We start from the raw sequence: 22,389 nt of genomic DNA, 5'->3' as shown, positions 1-22,389 counted from the left end.
CCTGTGTATTTCCTTGTCCCTTTCGCTCTCCATTTAAGCAGGATAATGAGTAATTCTATCTCTTAGTCCCAGCTTTTCAATTGTTGTGTGCTAAAGTGAGTAAGAAAACAGTCTTACAAGTAGAGTTGATTAACAGAATTGACATCTGTAGTTGTTTAATGTTTATATTCCTTTGGGTAATGCCTTACAGTTGAATGTGTAACTTCAAGTTTATTACCCCAGTTTTATAACAATTTGAATTAAGTTGTTTGTGTTGTGGGACTATTTAGTAGGGAGGTGGACGCCATTTACTTTGAAGCATTCTGTTTTCTCCTGGTTATTTATAGAGAGGGATTTAGGGAAGTGATTAGTGTTTTTTTTTTTCTTTCTTTATTTCTTTCTTTTCCTTTTTAATAGGCAAGTCACACTCTAAACCCCTTTAAGAAGAATGTCTTTTGTTTGTTATTTTGGCCGGTTCCACTCCTGAAGTTTTCCATTTATCCCACTATTTTCTTTAATAAAATTTGTTATATTTTTACTATATCACAGGTTGTTGTGATATGTGGTTACTCTGGGACCTGGAGACAGGATCACTTTTGCACTCTCTCCAAAAACATTTGTTACACACCTTCCCATACCCCTAGACCAAGGAAGGTGTGCCGTAACAACACCCACAACTAAAGCTAGTGCAGTGTTTTAATTGTGTGCAAATACATTTTAATCTGCATGACAGTTCTAATGCTATTTTTCTTGTTTTAATGTTCCATTTTATTCCCGATGTTGGTAAAACATCAGTGCATTGACAGACCTCAAACTTTTTGAGTTCCTCTTTAGCACAGGTGTAGAGCACGTCTTTGGTGGCGGGATTGGCCGCTGTGCGTTCTGCTGTATTAAGCCACTCTTCAAAGCGTGCATAGTCATCCAGGAACTTGCACCACAGACGCCATGTCTCCTCAATCCTACAGGTGGCACCAGATAGCAGAGGGATCAGAGAAAACGATAAAAGTTGAATACATTTCAAAGAGCGAGTGTGTATCTAATGCAACCAAACGGTTCGTGTACATATCTGTAATTGTGTTTGTATTGACCTCATTCTCCTTTCCATGGACATGGCACATATGTTCCTCCAGCGACGGTCCAGACTTCGTGTGGTCTGCTGAATGGAGTCATTTTCGCCATCACTGCCACAAGCGTCCACATCATGCAGCAAAACATCACACAGGGTCAGGACAGATGCCACACCCTCTGTGTGCTGTTCAATGTCCCTTTGAAGGTCCTGGTCAATATAAACAAAATCACATTATAGAACTAATATATAACACAAACTAAAAAACTTGCAATCATCCAATCAAGTTTGTGTTAGAGTTAGCTCGTGTTTTATGATTTGTTAAGATCTAACAATATCAGTCATAAAGCATTGTGCTTTTCAGATACAGTAAATAAAAACAATATGCTTCTAAATGTCATATATATATATATATCTTAATAATATGCTAGTGTAACTTAGTTAAATATAAAATTAAAGTCAACATGACATTAAAATGTCCAATTTACATTTTTAATGCATTTTCTTTCCCCTTTAAACTCTGATGGTTAAAGATTACCTGTTTCAGGCGCATACCCAAAAATAAAGGCTTATAACCCTAAGAGGGTTTCAACATTTTTAATTATATACATTTATAAAACCAGAGGCTAAAAGTACAAATTTACTTTTTTCTTATTTTTCTGTTTTGACATTATATATCTCAGGGTGTAAATAATGTAGCTCCTCTGCTTTTGTTTTAATCCAAATCATGTCACCTGTATCAGAGTAAAACTTTTGTGTTGATACAACAAAGCAATCAAAAGTTATATTTGGGGCCGATCAGGGGCGGACTGGCCATTGGGAGAACTGAGCGGGCCGTGATAAGCTAAAATGAGCCACTGCATTATGCAGAACGGACAATAAAACGGCGCCGCGATATGCAGAAAAGGACAGTGAACACCCCACCGCTCAACATTTGGGCCAGTTGCTATGTAAAATCCTGGGCCGATTTCTCTTCTCAGTCCAGCCCTGGTGTCCAAAAGACTCTCAAGACAAATACAAGATAATAATTGAACAAAAGAACTAATAATGCATGCAAACAGAACAATGACTAAAGGTTTGCATAGCATGCATACAAGATTTAGTAATGAGTTTCATTGATCATTGATTCTGTGTCAGGTACTTGGCACTATCTCCCAGTGGCCATATGTAATTTGAGTGATTGATCACATAACTCTCTGCACAAATATGAAGGACTATCACCACTGGTTGGAGCAGTCTGAACCCAATCTGACTGGTTTAGCATTCCATGACACTACAATAACTATTTTGTGTTGGTCAAGACTGTAGTTATTAACATTTTTATATTTTTTTCTCATCTGAGCTTAACCAGGGAGTCGTATTGTGCATGATTCATCAATCATCAAAGGAGCATCATTCATCAAAGGAGCATCGTCTATGAGACATGAAAGACAGATGTATTGTGGTTTTGTTGAATGTGCTGTTTACCTGATGCTCTGCTAGTTTACGCTGTATTTCCTCATTGTGGCAGATGCTGTAGACGATGGGTTTAGCTAGCTCACCCTCAATGCGGGACAGCCATGAGCGGAGATTACTCATGTTCTTATCCAGCTGTTGTACTGTTACCAACGTCTCCTTCAGCTTCCTTACCCTGAAAATCAATCAATCAATCAATCAATGCAACTAACCTATAAATGAATAAATCAATCAATCCCTCACTCAGACATTCAACAAGTAAATCACCCTTGTACACGCTAACAAAGACATAAAGAGCTTCAAAACCTGATGGAATTTCATCCTTATTCTCTCTCTGTCAATTTATCAGTCAACTCTGCACCTATGCATTTTCCTAACATCACAACAAGTCTTCTCAGTAGTTTCTGAGAGTTCTGATTGGTTTGACATTTGCCTTCCTGTGAAACAGATGTAGATATAAATACTTCTGGTATATGATCTTTGCTCTGTATAACACAAAAAGTTGGCATTAAATGACTTACATTGCTGCAGTCATATACCAAACTATCATTACTATACAGCGAGTATGTCCAGCTGAATTTCACAAAGACACATTGAAGGCAAAAGCATTTTTGCTCAGTCAGAGTGTGCAGTGACCCATTTCTTGTCTGTCCGCTGTGCTCTATTCAAGTCTGAGCGGGTAAATGGCTTTCACACCGCTCAGTGACGTCATGTGACTAAGAGGATGGTGACTTTCCTCCTTGGTCACATGATCATTCCAATTGAAGACCAACCAAAACAAACCAGATGATGTGGAAGAAGTGACATCACACAACAACTCAACTGCACGTGATAATGCAGTGTTTGAAACTGTGCTTTCCATATTTTTAAATACACAATATGACTACTACACAATATAACTAAAATGCATCCAATCTCTAGAACTATTCTAATAGCTATGGTGAAGGCAGATACCAAAAAAAACAGAAATGGCAATAAAAATGTATTAACAATATAGTCTTAAGATGAAGAAATACAGAGAGATATGCAATACAAATAATTGCTGTTGTATATTATTTTCAATGCATTGATATACATGCTGTTATACTGATGCAATTTTTTTTAAAATCATTTTCGCAGTCTGGTTGCATGGACTGCTTTTGGTGCATGTCTGTTTAGAACAGTAAGCACATAGTGCATGCCATCCATAGAAACAAGCTTGTCCACGCAAAGCAGGATCTGATCAGTCTTGCAATCTAGGCTAGTGTAATGCTCATTGCAGCTGTCTGTTTACACACACGCTAACAAAAGCACTGTCCGTCCACCTAACTCACACACATACACACACATATGCATGCTTATGTGCAATTAGGAAACACTTACTCACAGACCGGTGAGGCTGCTCCATGACTCTCGCGTGTTAATGTTAGCATGTCTGTGTCTGAATGGCTGAGGCTGATAACATACACACGCACACACACTCGTTTTAGAGATTGTGAGCTACCGTTTACATCTCTCCCAGCCCCCTGCCTCCCCTCTCTCATTATTCAACCTCTATCTCTCCCTCTCCCTCTATGGCCAAGAGGAGAATTCAGCATTAGCATGCAATGGCTATCTCATGAGCAGCAGGTACAGGTACAGTGGACATTTCCATGGGACTGCAGAACACTGAACACATATTTGAAATGACCCAAAGGTAAGAAACATCAAAAAGGAGATCTCTTTAATATCTTAATTGTTTCTCTTAGACAGTGATGAACTTACATGGAGAATGGACAGAACATTTAGTCTCCTGCTTCTTAAAGGAATATTCCAGGTTCATTACAACAAGCTGAGTTTAATGGACAGTAGTTGTGGTATAATTTTGGTATATATAGTATATTTGATTAAAAAAAGCTAAAATCTGTGTTCCAGTGAGGCACTTACAATGGAAGTGAATGGGGCCAATCCGTAAATGTTACAATAAGAATTATTTTTAAAGTATTGCCATGAGATGTAAAAAATATGCATGTTAACGTGATTTTGTGTGATAAAATCTCTTACTAACCTTTTCTGTGTAAAGTTATATTCAATTTTACAACTTCGTTGCCATGACGATGTAACACTGTAAACCCTAAAATGATTTAAACATCATTACAGCTCAAATAATACACACGTTTAAACAGAAGAATTAATGCAAGCACTTTAATACAATTATAAGCTTCACATTTCTGCATTTAAACCTTCTAAAAATGGGTCCCATTTACTTCCATTGTATGTGCCTCACTATAGAGTCTAAATATATATATTTTTTTAATCAACAGTTTAAGGTAATCACTGAGCTAAACTTGTATTGAACCCAGAATACACCTTTAAAACCTTTCTCCAGAAAAAAGTTTCAACTCCAATATTTGTTAATATTGTAGTTACATTATAGTTTTATAAATCTCAGCTAATATTGAAATTTTAAAACCTAACAAATTAGGTTTTTATCACATTTACACAAGAGTTTATTGAAAAATATAATGGTGATGGGCCAGTTGGAAATTTTGACAAGGCAAGTAAAAACCTCAACTACTGGCCTGACCAATCCGGGAGAAAAATTCCTTGTTGTTAAGCCCTGAACAAACAGTAATTCATTTACATGCCCGGAGAAGCATCATGTACTTTTGAAAGTCAGATTTTGTTTCTCAAATGAGACTCAGGACACCTTAGTAGTGAAAAGAGATAATATGCATGTGTGTGTGTGAGTTCAACCAAGGACATCTACATGTGTTGCGGTCCTCTGTGGTCTGAGATTATGTTCCATGGGCTAAAGGTAATTAAATTTAAACCTAACCTGAGCAGATTATCAATCCCAGAAGAACAACAGACCTGTTTCGTCTCTTCAACAACAGCAACAGGTGGGGGAACTTTAGTAATAATTGGAAACAAGGAACAGGAACAAACTGACGCAATGTCCTGCAACAGTACTCACTGAGCACAAGTACTTGCACCATCAACAATACACAGAAATATACACACACTAAAACCAATGACCAATAAAACAATGAAGACCCCAGTGAGGAAATAAAAAAATGATTATATATATATATATATATATATTTTGATATATATAAAATTGGATTTATATATATAGAACAGGAATGATACCTCAAATCACATGATGATAAAATGGACAAAGAAATGCTCCGATAAGGAGGCGAGCCATATCGAAGGACCAGAATATCATGGTAGTGGGTTCTTTTGACCTGGATCTGTAAGCAACCACCTAGCAACAACATCCTACCAACCACCAACACCACCACGAGCATTGGCAACTTTTGCATGGGCAAGCACCCCTTGCATGCTCTTCAGAAGTTATTGTGACCTCTTAAGTGACCTCTATTAAATTTCAAGCAGTTCAGCTAAATGAGTTGATGGTTCTGGGCTAGAGGGAACAACGTTGGTGGGCCTCACAGAGATAGAGCTTCTTGTCAAAGTCTTTCTTTCTTGAGAAGAGGGTAGTTCATGGGTGTTGGGAAGATTCAAGCACACTTCAGCCCACTGAAGGGTTTAATTCAATCATCCCACTTCATGGGTAGTCAATATTCTGCTGTTCTTCACTCAAAGAGATCTCCATTCAGAATGATAGTCATGGTGGATAAAGATTACGTTGACTTGTGGAATCTTATTTTCTACAGTATAGACAAACACAAAGCTGTCACACTCACTGTTTAAGATAAATTTGCTACTATAGCAACAGTTCTAGCAACAGTTGTCTGAACTTCTTTATATAAAACTGCATTGCCAGAGCAACCAATGTCTTGACAAACAACGGAAGACTAATTTCCAGCAAAAACGCTTCAGTCAACATCAAACACAAGACATGTTTACTTAGCTAAGTGGGCACATAAAATAGACTTACAGTATATTGTTTTTATATAATTCTACGTACATAAAATTCACACCGTAGTATTAGTTGGACATAGAGTCCACACTTGTTAGAGTGTGTCTGTGGGTATGTTCAGTGGGGGTGTTTTAAACACAAAATCTTCCCCATGTTGCCCCTTGTAAGTTTTTTAACATGCAAAGGTTTCAAGAATATAATTGCTGCCATCATTCAGCCAATAGAAGATGAGCAGAAGCCCACAGCTTTGAAGTTGATTGGCTAAAAGACAGAAGACTTATGGGACAATGGGTGGATACAAAGGCCAAAGCTAGCAGGCAGCAGCTGCCTCGTGTGTGTGTGTGTGTGTGTGTGTGTGTGTGTGTGTGTGTGTGTGTGTGGATGCTGGAACTCCGAGCTGAACTCCACTGTGATTTTAAGTGACAAAAGTGTTGGACGGGTCTGTGTCAACTTCTGTAATCCTAGAGATTTTGTCTCAATCACACACTCCTTTTTGCAAGTCACAGCTAATGGCCTATACAAATATATACACATTTATAGAAACATTTCTCCTCAAATGGCTTAATTAAACATACATTAAAAATAATCTCAGATTAATTGATAGAGAAAACACCGGAAACAGAAGCCAGCTGAGACTCAGGCATGTCTGAGTCACGGCTGTGAACTTTGACCTTAGACACAGAAAGAAAACAAATGACTTCAACAGATTTACTAACAGAGACATGGCCCATCTATTCAAAACATTCTCTTTCTTGCTCTTCTAATCGAAATATTGAAAGAAAATGATTTTTTTATTTCATTTTAGTCATTACAAACTAAAAGTCGATTGACTGTGGATTTTCCCAATACGATAATTAAGGTGGTGGAAAAGGATATTTTTCTTAAAGCGATTTATAGAATGCTAAAACATTTCTTAATCTTTCCTTAATATGAAAGTCACAGATATTGAGACTACAAGACTACAAGTTTACTGTGCAACACAAATCCCTATAATAACCAGAACATTTTCAATCTGGGGCATAACATGGGACTTTTAATTATAAACAAGCAAACAAGCAGGAATAAAAAAATATCCACAACTATTGGCATAGATTTGTGCAGATAAGTGATTGTTCTAAAAAGCAACTATCAGCTCTGATTAATCGGTCAAACAGATAAATCAGTCAACCTCTATTACAAAACCTTACAACTTTTTATGACTTTTCATGCTGCTCTTTTTATACAACTAAAGAATTAATGTGATCAGACTGTGAATCTCCAAAAAGCACCATAAAAGCACTTTAAAATAGTCCATATGACTTATATGTGGAAGAAACAGAGCGAAAATCCAAAATAAATTTAAAAGTCATTATTTAATGAAAATCATAATCTGTCAAATATAATTTGTGCATTTTCAAACTTGGCACAAGAAGATGTGATTTGCCATATTTCACATCAAAGATGGAAAAAGCCATTGGTTCTCATGTTGTGTTGTAAACGATCTAAACACATCAAGTTTTAATTTGAGTTTGGAATGACATGAAGTTGAGAAAATGATTACAGAACTATCTCTTTAATGTTCTTACAGTAAACCCACGTCCACTATCTGTCAATTCCACTTAATTATAAATCTCTTTATGTCTACTGGTTTGACAGCTGGGAAGGAATGTTGACAGGCACAAAGTTCCAGCTCAAGGTGACAGACACACAAATAGGCAGTCTTGTGCCTGGTTACCTACTGATCCACAAAGCTACTTTTAGTGTCTACCTGCACCTGCAAAGCCTGTTTCAGCCCTTAAACCTTGACATTAGTGGCACAAAGCCAGAGTTTACATTAAAGTCTCCTACCTTAGACACTCAGGAAACTGCTCAGCTAGGAACTATAATAAAAATGCCAGCAGCAAGCCTTCATTTTATCGACCCACAAGCAAAAAAATCTGAGTAATCCATGCTTTTAATAGTTAGGCCTGCAAATTTGGCTTCTCAATTAAATTAATCTTGTTTTAAAGATTTTTATATATAACTTTTTATTATATAGCCACTGGCTCTTTTCGGTTGACTGACCTCTTCCTCTCTTAAGAGACTTGTATAAGCAACACAATTACATTAAATGACATTCCACAAGCTGATCATCATACGTCTGTCATAACACTGGAGCTTTATTTTGAAGCTACAGGAATTAATTTTAGAAAAAGCACAAGAATAATGAAGAGCGGTCTCTGTCAAAATGTTAGCTGATATTTTTTTTTGGAGACAATAAATCTCTTACACTGTGAATAAATGTAAACAAATGTTCATAACCTTTAGAATCAATGATTATGGACCACAAATTACACATAAGTCTGTCTACTACATGTTGACCTACTATGATAATAAAACACATATAGATGCACTGAATGCAATACACTTTATGAATTGCCTAGGGACAACTGGGCCAAATTGCAGCTATGAATCCATAACCTGAACATGATGGATAGAGATTAGACAAAGTGATCCAGGGAGCAAAAAGGATAAATAAAATCATTAGTGGTATGGAGTGAAATTTAGGTGAATAAATGCTACTTATGATGAAAAGAGACCCAATGGAGAAAGAGAAAAATATATAAAAGGCAGTATGAGGAGAAAGAAAGAGACAGAGACAGGAAGACAACAAGCAGCCCATCAACGTGACATGAAGCTACAGTCACCATCTGTCAAATCAAAGAGCTGTCAATCAAAAGAAGAACAGGATAAACCAAGCACTCTCACCTCACTCCCCTCTCCACGTTCCACCCTGATACTGCCCATCTGGACTGATGCTACGTGCACATACCACATATAAATGTCCATTCTTTTCTTTTTGCCACCCCCACCCCCCCCCACCCCTCAGTGGAGCTGTTTCTTAGTTACACTGAATGTGACAAACAATATTTCCTGTTTGTTATATAAGGAATACTCTGCATACTCTCTTTTTTGCATTTTCTGTAAATTTTATGGGATAATCTGCTGAATTCGGCATGCTGGCTTGAAATACATTTTAAACAGTAAAAATTGTGTTAAGCTAAGCAAAGAGTAGTACACCCTTATTGGTAGCTACCAGCATTATTAGCAAAAAATTTTAATAAATGTTTTTAATAAAAAAATGTATCCCCTTTTCTCCCAATTTGAAATGCCCAATTCTTACTACGGAGGACAAGTCTCTGCTTCTGAGACCGTCAAGCCGTGCATCTATCTGATCATGTGGCTTGTTGTGCATGACACCACAGAGACTCACAGCATGTGGAGGCTCATGCTACTCTCCACGATCCACGCACAACTTATCACACACCCCAGTGAGAGCGAGAACCACTAATCACAACCACAAGAAGGTACCCCATGTGACACTACCCTCCCTAGCAACCGGGCCAATTTGGTTGCTTAGGAGACCTGGCTGGAGTCACTCAGCACACCAAACTCCAGTGGTGGTCATCAGCGACAATACTCGCTTGAGCTACCCAGGCCCCAAATAACATGCTTTAACCAACTTAGTGAATGATGGCCGTTTCAATTATGTGGAAATCTGCTGAGTTTCTGTATTGCATATATTCTGTGTTGGCCTGGCAATACTCTATAATATGCAAATAGGACAGCTCTACTGGTCCGAGGACTGAGAAGAATCAGATCAATCTCAGATTAATGTTCTCATTCATCTCTGGATTGTCTCTGACACATCTTAGAAAATACATTGCAAGCAGTCCATGTTCCATGACTAGCTTGTAAAAATATGGCAGTATACTCAAGTAACTCTTCATAAACAACTGGTGAGAGCAAACAGAGAACAGAAACACAAACATAAAGAGGCCATATCATAAAAAATCATATCCTAAATCACAATGCAATGCAGGCTTTACACAAAGGCTGCTATTGAAGGATGGAGCAGTGCAAACTATATTGCATCCTTTAAATAAGCGATGACTTGTTATTAAATTCACATTCAAAGAGGTTAGCCAATCATAACAGAGGACATTAATCCATTAAGGTCTTCAATGTTAAGTAGTAAAGCCTGTTTAACTCTAAAGGTCAGAGAGAGGATGGAAAAACTACATTATGAGAGCTTATATGTGATTTTCTAGTAAAAAAATCTAATACTGAAAAATGTATGACCACTTTATGTTTGTGTTCTAGGAGTATATGTATATAATATAATTGTAATGTATAATTTATTTTATTATTTGTGGTCTCACCTGGCTTCAATGTGATCAAATAGATGCTGCCAGCGGTCATTGATGTCCTTGATCTTTTCATTGATTTCTGTCTCTTTGGTCTTGTTGCTGGCAGAGATGAGTTGTTCTCCAAGCTGTTTCAGATGTGTTTTATTCTCACTGAAGAGGTTGATCTCCTCCATGCAGTCCTGCAGTGTGTGTGTGTGTGTGTGTAAGAGGGTGGAAGAAGTAAAAGCGATTCATATCTTTACAGTCTATATCTTTATAGGGCACTTCACATGAATCTTTAGAGCAAAGTTCATTCTTACTTGGCCAACCCTACATTTTAACTTCTGTCATCTGAATTTAAATACTTTTGATTCAGATGCATCCCTACAGATGTGAACTACTTTAATGTAACTTTTGTTTTTTTTTATAAGCTTTAGAATGAGTCACTTTCAACTGCAATTTTATTGAAAAGATGAACATTTTCATGGTGCAGTCAGTACTGTTTATTTTTGTAATAAAGTTCAGCACCATTTTATTTTGAGTGTTATTTTTCATTCAGAATAAACTTTAAAAACTATCTGAAACTGATTTTATCGCTATCAGCAGGTCCTTCCCAACTTAGTTATTGGTATCGGTTTCAGTAAAATCCACTACCGGTCGACCTCTAATGGGGTTGATGTTCAATTGCGCTGTGTGATGGATGAGATTCAGCTCACCTTCTTGAGTTTCTCCACCATCTCCTCGATGCTGAGCTCGGCGCTGTGCGCCACTTTGTTTTCCATCTGTGTCAGCCATTCACACAGCTCACGGTTCTTCTCATTGAAAATGATCCAGGCATTTAGCCGGTCAGCAATCTCCTGCTTACGCAGAGACACCTGCACAGAGAGAGAGAGAAATGGAAATAATACGCAAGACATTTGACAGAAATTTCTCATGGACATGTTATCGTAAGATACGTACACCCAAACACATTTAAGAAATAATGAGATAATAATGAGGTAATAAAATTAGCCTTAATATGTTAACTCTCACGTTAAAGTGATATAAAAATGTACTCTTACAGGTTCACAACCTTTTTTTTATTTGTAGAAGAATATCTCAGCTCTGAAGGTCCATACAATGCATGTGAACCAGACCTTTCAAGCGCCAACAATCACAGAAAAGGCAGCATAATAGTAATCCATACAACTCCATTGGTTTAATATATGTCTTCTGAAGCGATGCAATCACTTTGGGTGAGAAACAGATCAATATTTAAATCCTTTTTACAATAAATATCAATGTTCACTTTCACTTTCACTTTTAGAATGGATATAGTAAAAAATTACTTAAAAATGTATCTCACCCACACCTATCAAATTGCTTCTGAAGATATGAATTAAACCACTGGAGTCAAATGGATTACTTTTTTGATGCCTTTATGTGTTTTTTTGGAGCTATAAAGGTCTGGTCACCATTCACCTGCATTGTATGGACCTATAGTGCTGATATCTTCTTCTAAAAATCTTTTTCATTTGTGTTCAGCCGAAGAAAAGAAAGTCAAACACATCTGGGATGCATGAGGGTGAGTAAATGATGAGAGAATTTTCATTTTGTTGTGAACTATCCCTTTAACACCTCTATGAACCGTCACTAAAAAGTTTTAAAACCTAAACTAACTTAACAGCAGCCACATGTGGACTTTACTGTTACCAAGCAACGCCCCCCCCACACACACTCACACTCACACTCCGGCGTGTGACATAAACGCACACAATGTGATTTCCAAAACAAAGAGCCAAAGGCTCCAGCCTCTATTCACTCCTCTGTGTCTTTTTCTTAAGTCCCTCACTTTCCCCACCATCTGTTCTCTCATTCTTGTGTCAAAGACGACACCCCAAACCAAAACTTACACCAGGCCCCCCAAAACATAACCCCAGGAGACTCCAGCTGACTGATCCAGCACAACATTCATTAAATAAAGCAGCAAGCTCATTCAGAACAAAAATCAATAAAGGCATCAAACTAGCATCAAGACAATTCAAAGAAACTTCAACTGAATCAATAAACACTTGATGACAAAAACATCAAACAAACCATCATATTTGCTTCTTTAGTGTTGAAAGTCTCTTAACACACTGTCTTTAAAATGCCTGAAATTTCTGTGAACATGTTGTCAATGTGTGTTTCCTCAGTTATTAGTCCAGGGACAAAACTGTCCCCACAAGTTAGATACTATATGATAAAACCTCCCTAAGGGGCCGTCCACCCAGGTAAAAATGTTTCCTAAATTTATATTTTTAAAAGTAGTGTTTGGGTTACAGTTAGTCAACAGTAATTCTAATGAACTTTATATTAAATCAATAGAAGTCTATGGTATTTTCCTATATAGGTAAACATTTGTGTTAAACTCCTTCAGGATGTGAGAGAGACTGTTTAGAATCTTGATGTTGCATTCATAATGTTACTAAGTATCAACACTTTACTACATCTTGTCAACTATACATCCAGATATTTTTCTTTGACTTACATTTCCGTAAATTACACACACACACGCACACACACACGTGCGCACGCGCAAAGGTTTATTAGCTTAGTAAATTAAAAATAGCCATCAATGGTGCAAAACTTATTTTTTTATATTAAATAGAGTAGAGAAGTTAGTCTGTAGAAATTATAATTAGCTTTATATAAAAACAGTTTATGGTATGTCTTCATTTAGATAGCCAAGTAAAATGTAGATTTGAGTGCCTTACTTTGAGGCAGAGTTCTTCCCACTGGCAGTGCAGATGGTCCACTTGCTCCTGCAGGAGGAGGACATCATCGGTGAGGATGTACTGGGACAGATCCGTCTTCATCGTGCTGAGCTCGGACAAACTGACTGCCCAGTCCTCCAAACAATCCTGAACCTCCTGCATAACATAACACACCTGTCACACTGTCACAAACTCACTGAAAAACACTGCTACACGTCCCTTCTCTGACTTACAGTCTCTCTCTCACCCTCTGGCCCAACAAGATTAAAGCCTTTAGGACAAAGGGGGAGGGCAGAGGAGAGGAGATAGAGTGGGGGAGAGGGAGAGGGGGGAGAGAGAGGGAGAGAAAGAAAGAGAGAAGAATCATAGCTGAATAAGCCTATGCAGAGAGGAAGGGAAATCTAAATGTGTCAACAGAAAGCTGTTGTTTGTGTTGCAATGATTTTAGTGCGCACTAACTGCAACTTTTTCCCTCTTTTTTATGCTTTTAACGGTCCATAATTGTGACATAATGTACAGTCAGAGGGTCATTATATTAGACAGTTAGTTAGTTTAATTTCACGATAATGACCGCCTGACTGTATATTTCTGCAGATTACATGTCTGCATACAAAATAATGCATAAATCGACATGAAATATTGATCTGAGTTGAAATTATATTATTACAATAGAATAAATAGCAGAAACATGATAGCCATGCCAGTGGTGTGTTGGTGGGAGAGATTGTTATTATTATATTATATACATAATTTTTTGGCCTTTTTGCACCCTACTACTTGCTTTTATAATTCTACAGTTATTTCTAGAATAATCTGATAGACTGCTGCTGCAGAGCAAGGGATGGAACAAAGCAGTTCATCTGTGTATGTTAGTCAGGGTAGAGCAGAATACTTCAAAGAAAGAATTCTGGGCTGAATACTAAATACTCTCTCTTAAATGTATACAAGAAACACATCACATAAAAAAGTAACATATTCAGAGTACTTCTAGAATACATATTTAGAAATGCAAGGCATAATTGAAAGAATTATGTGTGATATATCAGTGTTATTTTATCTGAACCGCTACATCTGTCTATTAACATCTAAGTGAGCCTAGACAGCTAGCTAGCTATTTTTCAGCAAATTTCATTAATTCAATTTCATTTAAATTAAATGTGAAGTTTGACACTGATGTTTTTCTTTAGGGAAGGCACAGGGTAAACAGAAGGCAGTTTGCAGTCAATTACAACATCTTGTCCTATTTCCAACATACAGTATAAGAAAAATGATGCCTGCCCTGTACATTCAAGAATCAAAAGCCCTTATATCTGTGACATCATGGCTACCAAGCAGGGTTGTTTGTGAATGTTCAGAATGGCATTTTTAACATTTGTAACCATTTTTATATTTTTAATCTTCTTCTTAAAACATCATTTGAATGGACTGACAAAGATTAAAACATATTGGCACAAAATTGGATACAAAATGCAGATTTACCACTTGTGACAACAATGTAGTACATGAACGACTTAAACTAGGCTTGCTTTCATATTTAGGACTAATTATTTATTTTATTACAGACACTTTTATTTTTGGGTTCTTTAAATTAATTTACTCCTCTTTAGCACCTCCTTAGATTTTTTTTGTTGATCACTTTGTATGAGATGTTAAATAAATGTATTAACACAGCAATTACAATCGCTGGAAACAATGCATCATGCACTTGAATGTAATATTTGTGTTTTTGCCAGATATTCAATCCCAGAAAAATGTTACATGACTAAGACATTGTATTTTCATTACCTAGAGTCTACCATCAAACCTTTTGGTGTATTCAAAAAACCACAACCCTCGACATTATACATTTAAAAACCCTTTTTGTATATTAGTGTTTTCAAAAAAGCCCAATTTGGCATGAAAGTGAGAACCTGGCAACACTACTCATGTGATCCAGCTGATTTGAAGAAGAGAGAGCGACAGCGTGCGCATCTGTGCTTTTCAGAAAAATCAAGTTTCTCATTTGATTGATATAAAGTTTTTTTTTTTTTTTTTTTTTTGTGGTCATTATGAGTAAGTATTCTTGAAGTGTTCTATTAAAATGTTATAACTGTGTGCTTGAAAATTAATGGGGGCTGAATACAGTTCATTTTTGTTTTCTGAATATGTAACATTGTTGCAAGTATTCTGTTCCAGACCAACCCTGGAGTTAGTATACCTTCACTAAGAGTTGTTCCTCCTCCATCTCCTCATGTTGATCTGGTATTGACTGCTTCAGTCTGGCTTGCAGCTCTTTCAGGCGCTGGGCCTGATCAGTTAGTCTGGTCTCACAGGTCTCCCACTTCTGCAAATAAAAGGATTCCGTCAGCTGCTACAATGCTCCGACATGTTCTAGATGCAATATCTGATCTGTAAGCCTCTTTATTTAGGGGTGGACTTGGGACTAGTGTTCTCATCATTCAGGGAAAAGAAAAGAAAGTAAAAAATAATGCAGAGAAAACACAGAGAGCTTATGGACATATGAAGGTAGATCTGTACACACAAACATACAGTGGCCTCAAAATGCAGGACACTTAAGCCACTGAATTTTAGTGTGTATATAACAAAATATCAAATCACGAGGCATATGCAAACACTCCAGATGTCCAATGTGGTAGGTGAGTGCCTGTTACATCAGACAAGCGTCTCAGATCCAGATGAAAACTTAAGACAATGCTAGGGGCTATGACAGCATACACATGCACGCACAAACACTAGAGTGGGGTATCACAACATGCACAGGTCTAAATTGTAATACAGTACTGCAATGCTGTTTACACTGGAATCAAAGCAAGAGAGAGCTGTGCTACCACACAAAACTACAGATACTGTACTCTATATTGCTGAGGATACTTCAGTCAATCTGTGCCATCATAGCCACATACGGTATCAACGAGATGCCACAATTCACATATACAGTATTACACATGCAAGCTTATTTACAGTAACATTAAGACTGCCATAAATTAAGGCAGTACTATGAAATTGATAGCAGGGCACAGAGAAACAGAGAGAGAGAGAGACAGAAATATAAATCTCTAGACAGGCTTTACTGTAAACCCTTAAGTACATGACAACTGCATGCACATATGAACACAAACATAAAACCCTCACTGATTGTGTGTATGTGTGTTACAGCAGACATTTGTGAACACATTAATATCATTTCATATATTCTACACTACAAATGTGGTCAATAATGTGACAGACAGACAGACAGACAGACAGACAGACAGACAGACAGACAGATAGATAGATAGATAGATAGATAGATAGATTTGCATCAAAACTTGAGCTAAATTGGACAAAACCTCCCTTTAGAGAGTGTGTGTTTGTATGTGTATTAGTGTGAGTAATGGTCTGATCTGGATTAGTCCAGCTGTGTAACTCACTGAAATCAGAGTGAATGTAGGTCAAACTCAGCTGGACTTATTCCTGCAATAAACTGCCATAATAAAATATCTCCGTATTCTAAACAAATACACACAAACTTATTGTTGTCCTGTAACATTCTGGACTACATTTCTGTTCTAATGGCAGTGTTAATTCTGTATTCCTTATTGAGGTGAAACACTTTTAGACGTGTCCAGACAGGCACAGTTATCTGTGTTTAGCTGCAGAGTAGTGTTAAGCAGGTGTTCACCACCATCAGGGATAAAAGTCATAATCTCCAATTTCCCTCTTTATAACATACGTTTAGTTTACTGTATATAAACTTTACAATCATAAATGCTGATATGTAGATAGGAATGAGATATCTACAACTCTACTACTTTCTGTAGCCTTCCAACACCTTTTCACCAATTTATTCCCATGACTTTTCCAGTTGTTTGTGACTTCTGAATAAGGATTTGTAAAATTAGTTTTAAGATTGCACTCAAAGACAGCAATGTTTGAGCTGATGAAATATTTCAGAGCTGAGCACGTGTAGAAACATTTATAATTAAAATTGAATTTTCTTTAGCTTTTCCATTCCTTTTTTAGAATTGTATTCAATTCTGGTCTGAAATGTTTTTAAATTCCTGGCATTTTCCGGTTTTCAAAAAATATGATCACACAAACTTCCTTACATGGCTTCATGGATTTCACAAGTGCCCAAATGGATCAGTATATAGTAAATGTAGTTCAGATTATCTTGTAAGTCTATAATAACTATAATAAATATAATAATTATAATAAATGGGTCCCATTTCAAGGCCAATCAAACCCTCTTACCTTGATGATGTCAGCTGTGAGACTCTTCCTCTTTCCCATCATGCACTGGCATTGCTCCCAGTCTTCTTGCAGGGCTGCCAGGTCTGTCTGCAACTGTGTTTGCGTCTGCGTGTCACTCACAGAGAACAGCTGCCTGCCTACCTCCATAACGCACAGATAAGCAGACACTGACCTTTGAAACAACAGCTCTGTATGCTTCACAGAGGAACAGAGAGAGAGAGGGAAACAGTGAAAGAGAGAGTTAAAGAGAGAGAGAGTGATGAAGACAGTGAGATGATCAAGCAAAAGAAATACAAACCAAATAGATTTTTGCCAGCTGTAAATATAACAACAATGGCAGATATCTCTGGGATACTAATAATAACTACACGCTAACTAGATTCAGCTGATTCAATTATTGGTCAATATCAAAGCAAATTATAATTCTAATACATTTATATTACTGACACCAAGTTGCCATTAATTAATGGAAATATTTTTAATATCAATAACAATGTTTAGGTGGGTAATTTACTTGTTAGACAGTTGCCATAATAGGTTGATGTTACTGTCCTTTAGTGTGACATACTTCATCTAAACTACTTTAAACATTTTACAAATTCTTGAAAAATAATACATGAAGTTTTAATAAAAAAAAAAATTTTTTTTAATAAATTACTGAATGAACCTATTTTAGGTTACACCAAACAACTATTTTTAAGGGTTAGGTCAGGCAACAATTGCACATTAACTTTTCAAAGGGTACAAAATCTTATATTTTCGTAACACTTCAACAGTGCATCATGATTGAAGACAGTCAAATTACAGGTGAACTGGATCATTTCTGTGCTGCTTTTGATGCAGAAATCACACACTTCTACTTGAAACAATTAAAAATAATCTTGTTACCTTCAGATCATCCAATGAAAGGCGCAGTTGCAGGACACTGCAGTGTGTGGGACCGGCGGGAGACAGAAGTGTGTGTGCAAGTGTGAGAAGTTTGCGGAGTTTCTGCAGTGTGTGTGTGAAAAGATGCCAGTGTTGTACAAGCCCTTCCACTAGATTGCGCCGTTGAGCTACTCTCTGCACTGCCCCCTGCCAGTGTTCTCTCAGCTGCGCCAGCTTCAACAGGAAGTCACTCCTGAGGGAACACACAAAAGTTAACAAAATTACAATTCCAAAGATAAAGCTACAATTTTTAACTATCGATTTGATAAATATGAGAGTAGGTAATAAAAAAAAAAAACAGATCTTTTTTATGAAATTATAAAATACAATATTATATCACAAGTAGATCTAAAAAGGCATGTCGGAAAACGTTACCTGTCATCCACCTCTCCCTTCTGCAATAGGAGCAGAGATTCACTGATCACAGAATGAAGGATCTGATGGCCTAAAGACAACTCAGCCTGAAAACACTATAAAAAAGAGAGGAAACTAAGGGTTGACGCTGGGATCCATATGTGCAATGCCTCTTAAAACTTGTTTGTGTTTGTCTGTTACCTGGTGTGTGCGCTGTTGTTCTCTTAGTCCAGTGTAAGTTGTTGAGATTTCTACAGCCAAACCATCCTCCATGCGCTGTAGGAAAGCCAGCCAGCTCTCACACCTCTGCTCAAAGCTCTGCTGCTGGAGAGAGGTTGCCTGCAACTCACTACAAACACACAAACACATTATAAATACACAGTATTTTCACATATTTGTGCATACATATCATACCATCAGCATGTATAAAGTACACCACATAAAGATCTGAGAAAGTAACACATAAGAGAGTTGTGCCAATCACCTGCATCTCTCCTGAGTATGTGCAGAGGCCTGTGCCCACTTCCTGTTGAGGTTCTGCAGCCTCTGTGTCATGGGGTCACTGAGGGTCAGTCTGTAACTTATTGTGTTTAGGAGATCCAGATCAGGAGAGAGATAACTGACCTCCATTAGACCCGACTGCAAACACAAAAAAAACATGAAAGCATGAAATCAAAACTGACATCTTTTACTTTATTAATACACATCCTGGTTGTATTGTACAAATTATTCCAAAAACAAATCAACCAATCAACTGCCTCAGTTTTGATATGAAACACCCACTTTACACAATACAATACATTCCTGATGGATAAATCAAGTCCTGCTCTACTATTTTATTTCTCAAATATCCTATTTCACCATGAAATATGTAACATAATGGAAGTAAAATATAATGTTAATACCCTTTCATGTTGATTTTAGGATAGAATAGGATAGGATACGACAGGACAGGACAGGATAGGCTAGGCAAGACTAGGATAAGCTAGGACATGATAGGATAAGATGAGATGGGATGGGATGGGATAGGAAAGTAAAGGATAGGACAGGACAGGATAGGATAGGTTAGGATAGGAAATGATTGGAAAGGATAGGAAGGGATAGCATGGGATAGAATGGGATAGGACATAATACGACAGGCTAGACTAGGATAGCTAGGCTAGGATAGGATAGAGTAGTCTAGAATAGGATAGGAAATCATAGGAAAGAATAGGACAGGTCAGGCTATGCTAGGCGAGGATAGATAGTATAGAGTAGAGTAGTTTAGGATAGGATAGTATAGGAAATTATAGGAAAGAATAGGATAGGAAAGGGTTAGGATAAGAAAGGATAGGATAGGGTTTTACTTTATTGTTCCTCAGGGGGTTTTTGAATATTGAATTAAGCATTAAGCATCTCCTCAGTTAGAAATGTTGTGATGTTAGTTAAATGTGCATGTGTGTATCACCTCAGATATATCTGTGGACTGGCAGTCCATTTCTTGCTTGCTTTCCCACTGTTGTAATTGTGTTTCAAGTGTCTGGAATAATCTTTCAAACTCCTTACACTGCTCGAGATCCTCCTAAACACACACACACACACACACACACATAATTTAAATACACACATATTATTAAACACTTTTATACACAGGTCTGTACGAGTCTTACCTGCATGTGTTGAATTCTTCCTCTCAGTGTCTGGTCTAACTGCTGGAAACCGCGTGCTAACAAACGGCACTCTGATCTGATGAAAACAGCATCTTCATCTTCCATCTGTTCAATCAGATCTTTTGATGCTTCAAGCATTTTATCCACATCAGTTTGTTGAGTATCAGAACTTCTCTGTAACACCTAATGAGAGTGACAACAAAAAGTGGAAGTGTCTGGAATAAATACTAATGTACTGCTTACTGCAAAGTATATTTACTGCATACTGTCTAATCTATTTACAAAATAGGAAATGAAACAGTACTAAACAGTACAAAAATAAATGTTTCAAACAGTAGCATGCTACATTGATTCAATAATCATCTCGAAAATAAATACAGCATACAGTATTTACAGTAAACAGTATGCATGCTTAAGTGTGTGTGAGTGTATTTGTGCTATACTCACAGTCTTTAGCTCCTCGATGTTGTGTGCAAGTTGTTTGTGGTCACCAAGTATTTTGGTGTGGGTGACAAGCTGCTCTCTGTGATGCTGGAGCTGCTCTGAGCAGGTGTGTCTCAAATCAGAGTACCTCTGCCACACCTGCAGAACACTATGTGACCTCTGCAAGCCGTGTGTAACCTTTTCCTTCACCTCTGACCACCTAGAGGACACAAAAGTGTTTAAGCTCAAAAACACACATGCATATACAGGCATGCATACTGTATTGTTAGTTGGCATGTGTGAAAACTAACATTGCTTTCTCTTTTTCTAGTTGTTTAGATAATATCTGGGCCGAGTCTGAGCTAATCCCAACAATCAAGCTTGACATTGTTTCGCTAAGATCCTCCCATTGCCTTTCAATCTTGTCAGCCTCATCTTTAAAGACCTGCAAACACAAAATAAGCCATCAATAATGTGTTTGTAATATTATGTGACTATACATCATAACAAGCACCTCTTTCAGGTCAAATAATTAAAAGTAACAAAATAGAAAATAAACTAACTACATTACAATTGCCTAAAAATCTGTCAAATATGAAGATCAAGGACAAAGATATTTGTGACCAATCAGAAACTGAGCGATTGATTGACAGCACCTGTAGCTTAACAATGTTGCTCTGGAGGGCAGAGAGAGAGGGTAGAGGGGTTTGGAAGTACTCTAGTGATTGACGGATCTTCATTGTGTTCAGAACTGCCTGACTCCTCCCACTTTCAAACTGAGACCAGACGTTACACAGCTGCTGCAGTGTATTCCCTAGGGCTAAATTCTAGAAAATGAAAATCTATTGTTAAATTACGTAAACGAAAAATAATTTATTGCTTCCTTGTTTCCTTGCTAACATTAATAAACTCACACAGATCTTATTCAAAGTAGATGCAATAAAATTTAACAAGCTACAATCAGATTATAATTTTTTTGTGCAAAGTACAGAATCACAGGTATATGTGACTCCATGTTCTCAGGAGTTTCTCCACCTGTTGCGAAAGTTCCGTTAAAGATTGAGAGATATTGTCAGCAATTGTGAGGAAGTCCTTTTCCCTGTCTTCTTCATCAGGAGAAAGTCTTCTCTTTCTCAGCTCAGCAAGTTCTGAGAATTTGGTCTTCAACTTTTCCTTCATCTCCTAAAAAATTGGAGCGGTCCAGTAAAATCAATTTAAAATTTACATTTCTTTTGAACATTTTTCAGATGTGTGAGCATCAACATAGTAATTTATGATTAATTGAGCGCAACTCACATCACAGTCCTTTAGGGTCCTTTCAGCAAATGAGCGACTGGCAGGTCTTGCATGCAATTGCATCCATGTTTTTTTACCTCTGACCCATCGCTGCAGGATTTTTAGTTTGCTCTCTCGTTCTGAGCATATCATCACCTGCTCTTCAGTTTGTTGGATCTAAGAAACACAGGGTGGAAGCATTAAATAGTTTTTGTGTCTGCTACTGTGGGTGTCATGCACCTATTTAAATTTTTTTGAGGGGGCACTCAACCTAACGTGATAAAATTTTTTATAAATA

General features: G+C 37.2%; 1 protein-coding gene across 1 annotated transcript in view; it reads right to left on the bottom strand.

Moving 5' to 3' along the window:
* The window catches only part of LOC127660312 (nesprin-2-like), a 164,927-nt gene that overhangs the window by 17,014 nt on the left and 125,524 nt on the right, over positions 1 to 22,389 (bottom strand). Inside the window, exons 100-118 of the mRNA XM_052150448.1 lie at positions 22,113 to 22,268; positions 21,852 to 21,998; positions 21,473 to 21,643; positions 21,128 to 21,261; positions 20,841 to 21,036; positions 20,394 to 20,576; positions 20,192 to 20,305; positions 19,229 to 19,383; positions 18,946 to 19,093; positions 18,766 to 18,860; positions 18,352 to 18,583; positions 17,464 to 17,658; positions 15,428 to 15,553; positions 13,231 to 13,386; positions 11,212 to 11,370; positions 10,529 to 10,695; positions 2,513 to 2,675; positions 1,068 to 1,255; positions 788 to 938 (exon numbers count right to left, since the gene is read on the bottom strand). Of these exons, the coding sequence (XP_052006408.1) occupies positions 788 to 938; positions 1,068 to 1,255; positions 2,513 to 2,675; positions 10,529 to 10,695; positions 11,212 to 11,370; positions 13,231 to 13,386; positions 15,428 to 15,553; positions 17,464 to 17,658; positions 18,352 to 18,583; positions 18,766 to 18,860; positions 18,946 to 19,093; positions 19,229 to 19,383; positions 20,192 to 20,305; positions 20,394 to 20,576; positions 20,841 to 21,036; positions 21,128 to 21,261; positions 21,473 to 21,643; positions 21,852 to 21,998; positions 22,113 to 22,268 (3,036 nt within the window). The remainder of the gene's footprint in view (positions 1 to 787; positions 939 to 1,067; positions 1,256 to 2,512; positions 2,676 to 10,528; positions 10,696 to 11,211; positions 11,371 to 13,230; positions 13,387 to 15,427; positions 15,554 to 17,463; positions 17,659 to 18,351; positions 18,584 to 18,765; positions 18,861 to 18,945; positions 19,094 to 19,228; positions 19,384 to 20,191; positions 20,306 to 20,393; positions 20,577 to 20,840; positions 21,037 to 21,127; positions 21,262 to 21,472; positions 21,644 to 21,851; positions 21,999 to 22,112; positions 22,269 to 22,389) is intronic.

Source organism: Xyrauchen texanus, chromosome 20 (genome assembly GCF_025860055.1).
Source record: "Xyrauchen texanus isolate HMW12.3.18 chromosome 20, RBS_HiC_50CHRs, whole genome shotgun sequence".
In the NCBI taxonomy this organism is placed as follows: domain Eukaryota; kingdom Metazoa; phylum Chordata; class Actinopteri; order Cypriniformes; family Catostomidae; genus Xyrauchen; species Xyrauchen texanus.
Note: the sequence above shows the minus strand (reverse complement) of the source record. Positions and strands in the feature narration are given on the sequence as shown.